Source organism: Sinocyclocheilus rhinocerous, unplaced genomic scaffold (assembly GCF_001515625.1).
Source record: "Sinocyclocheilus rhinocerous isolate Xijiao unplaced genomic scaffold, SAMN03320098_v1.1 scaffold19706, whole genome shotgun sequence".
In the NCBI taxonomy this organism is placed as follows: domain Eukaryota; kingdom Metazoa; phylum Chordata; class Actinopteri; order Cypriniformes; family Cyprinidae; genus Sinocyclocheilus; species Sinocyclocheilus rhinocerous.
Window position 1 is genome coordinate 8,263 of NW_015637022.1, and position 3,217 is coordinate 11,479.

The 3,217-nt window shown below is 34.3% G+C and overlaps 1 protein-coding gene across 2 annotated transcripts in view; it reads left to right on the top strand.

Annotated features, from left to right (window-relative positions):
• The window catches only part of LOC107748425 (nuclear GTPase SLIP-GC-like), a 6,654-nt gene extending 3,625 nt beyond the window's left edge, over positions 1-3,029 (top strand). Inside the window, exons 10-18 of one of the 2 annotated variants that reach the window (XM_016563199.1) lie at positions 51-147; positions 317-453; positions 530-703; positions 798-940; positions 2,017-2,140; positions 2,246-2,354; positions 2,531-2,664; positions 2,758-2,842; positions 2,952-3,029. In XM_016563199.1, coding sequence (XP_016418685.1) covers positions 51-147; positions 317-453; positions 530-703; positions 798-940; positions 2,017-2,140; positions 2,246-2,354; positions 2,531-2,664; positions 2,758-2,842; positions 2,952-3,007 — 1,059 coding nt within the window. In that variant the 3' untranslated portion in view covers positions 3,008-3,029. The remainder of the gene's footprint in view (positions 1-50; positions 148-316; positions 454-529; positions 704-797; positions 941-2,016; positions 2,141-2,245; positions 2,355-2,530; positions 2,665-2,757; positions 2,843-2,951) is intronic. The other variant, XR_001640932.1, reaches the window with a different exon arrangement.
• Positions 3,030-3,217: the final 188 nt, after the last annotated feature.

Sequence of the window (3,217 nt, forward strand, 5' to 3'; positions counted from 1 at the left end):
TTTTTTTTTTGGTTTTTTTTTTTTTTTTTTTTTTTTTTTTTTTTTTTTAGAAAAGATTCAGCACTGACAATGATTTTCTTCAAGTATTTACTGTAAGTTCTAAAGCATTCTTCGACACCAGTTTAAATCTGGAATCTATTGAAACAGGTAAACTCTCCTTGGTACTACATTACAGTACGTCATTAGGACACAAAAATCCATACATAAAGTAAAAGTCTGTTCTATAATTGCTTGCAAATTTTAAATCACAATTTTAGAATTGTTATGAGCCAGACAAAGCACTGACCAAATGAATCCACATCTCACACTTCTATAGAAATCCCAAAGCTGCAGGATGATCTGAGGAGCCTTAACAAGAGCATTAATCGAGAACTGACAAGAGAATATGTCAATGAAGCAAAGGGAGTTCTGTCTCTGATCCAAAGTGTCCAGCTGGATACAGACAAGAAAACAGTATGCATCAAAATGACACAGAATGTTGCCAATATATTATTCTGTACTTCACTGCTGTTGTATGGATGTGTTTTAGGCTGAAACGAAACACAGAATCCGCATGGAACTTGAAAACAATCTAATGAAGGCATTAAATGAATTGGACAAATATTTTGACAACATTTATAATGATTTGGAGCAACGTTTATCAAAGGGAGTGGAAGAATCAGTGCAATCATGTGTTGCTTCCACAAAGGCATTTATAATGCCGGTAAGTGTGACTCAATTGTTGTGAATAATCAACCACTCTTTTTTTTGCCCTTTTAACCAATTTTTTTTATGTCACTCTGAATATAAATGGACAGATAGCCTATAACACCCTTGAAGCTTTGTGCAGAAAGGGTGGATGCCACTGCCCGAAAAACAGGGATAAAGTTCTAAACCTGAACAAGACATTGGCCAAACACCTTCATGAATACATTGATGAAGATTTCTGTCAGATTTTTTCGTAAGTTCTGTTTTATCATTCTGTAGTCCTCTTTTGTTTTACAATAAAATGTAATGAAAACTGTTTGCATACTTTTAATCAACGTTGTTAATATAGTTGACAATTTTGTTTACAAATTATTAACATTAAATTGGAGCATGAGTAAAGATTGTAAATGCAGACCAACTACATGTACAACAATAAATCAGCAAATGACACCGGTGCCTAGGAATATACAGATTGGGTTTAATTTAGTTGCGACACACACATATATATATGTGTGTGTGTGTGTGTGTGTGTGTGTGTGTGTCAGGATTGGACTGTCTTATTGTGTTTGTGTGAATGTTGTGTGAATATTTAAAAATTTCTATTTGTTGTTGAAATATATTCAATTACACAGTGGCTGTCATAACTTGCTTCTTAACAGATTAATTTAAACATACATTAAATAATTAAGACAACACTAAGAGGTAAAGAAAAATAATGAGAATATATTTAGCAAAATGCCCTTATCTAGACTTCATTTCACTAGCGAACTAATGGGCTGATTTACGGTGCTGATCGCGGCCGCTCTAGTCAATGCTTGTGTTTATACCAGCTCAAGCTGTTTCTGATGTTTCTGAAGCGTCCCAGAAGTGGCTCTCCGAGGCTTTTATACAGCAATCTGTCATGCCACATCAAAGACTGTCAAAATGCCATTTATTGTTTGAATTTGAATATATATATATATATATGAGAAATGAAGATGTGCTTCTATGGCATGTTTTTTTCCCCCTATTATTTTCCCCTCCTCTTGTGATATGGCATTGTGAATCATATCATAGGTAATCACGGGCCAACTCTGGCTCACAGGCCCTGGCTTGAGCATCTGTGCTCTAGACATTATTTGCTCGTCTATTGAATTCATTCTTGTCCGAATATTTGGTTCATTTGCCATGATACAGCTGAGTAAGTTCACATTTATAAAGGAAACTGCGTGTTTGGGAATTTGGCCATTCCCATCACAATTTCCTTTATGTAATTCTTGTATCATATTACATTTATAATCTGTAACATGTTGTAAAAATAAACCATAATTGGTTTTCTTTTGGTTTCAGTATGAGTGAAAAAACAGGGAAGTCAGTGCAGGAACAGATTGATAAATTCACTATCATCCAGAGTGACGCTGCTTACCGCAGATCTACCATATTTCATTACATTCAAAACTTCATCAAGACAGAGGCGAGTTCAGTTGTCCTTAATACAGCCCTGCTCCTCTGTGTTTGTCTTTACTAACACAGAAAGTTTTTTGTTTTTTTACTTTTTGTTTTTTCCCCCTTCTGACAGGAAACCAAACTGAAAACATCGCTCAAAAGATACATTGTTGACATGAAGAAGGACATCTACTCATCAATCAAAAAAAGCATTGTGAATGAAATGGTTTCTTGCTATGAACGTAAGCTAGAATTAGAGTTACAATTAATCTCAAACTATTTTCATGTAAATTGTACTTTTTATTTTGTGGATAATCAAAAAGCCATTCAAAAATGCATTTCATGAAACACACATCCAAGAATTTATTCTTATTTTCTTGATAATAAGAAAATGAATAAATACGGTTGCTTATTTTAGAAGCTGCAGCTTTCAAAGGACCAGGATGCTTGAAGAGAATGCGAAACCTGTTAATAAACACAGTCGATAAGATAAAACAAAACATGTTTAACAAAGCTAAAATGGAAGTGCTTAAAAAGTGTGATAACTTAAAGGTACTGATCTCACATTCATTAGGACAAGCATGGATTTAGATTTAGATTAAGATTACACTGATTAAACTGAATCTTCTCTTGTTCTTTGTGCAGCTCCACATAAAGGATGTTCTTGAATCAGAACTAAAGAGAGCAATGGATCTCTCAAGGTCACAAACCAGCAAAACTAAATCGATGGGTGAGAAAGAATAGCATCAACACCATCTTCATAAAAATCTTGTAAGATGTTTAAGATGACTGATTAATGTCAATCACTGCCTATATATTATATCTTATGTCTTTTCTAGATGTCTCCAAAGAGATTGAAGAGCTGGAGGGACTTCTAGAGCAACTGTCTGACTGATGGCCACCAAGCAAGCAGCACATTTTTTATCACATTTTATTTTACAACATTTTATATATTGTTTAAGATGATTAATGTCAATCACTGCCTATATATTATATCTTATGTCTTTTCTAGATGTCTCCAAAGAGATTGAAGAGCTGGAGGGACTTCTAGAGCAACTGTCTGACTGATGGCCACCAAGCAAGCAGCACATTTTTTTTCACTCAC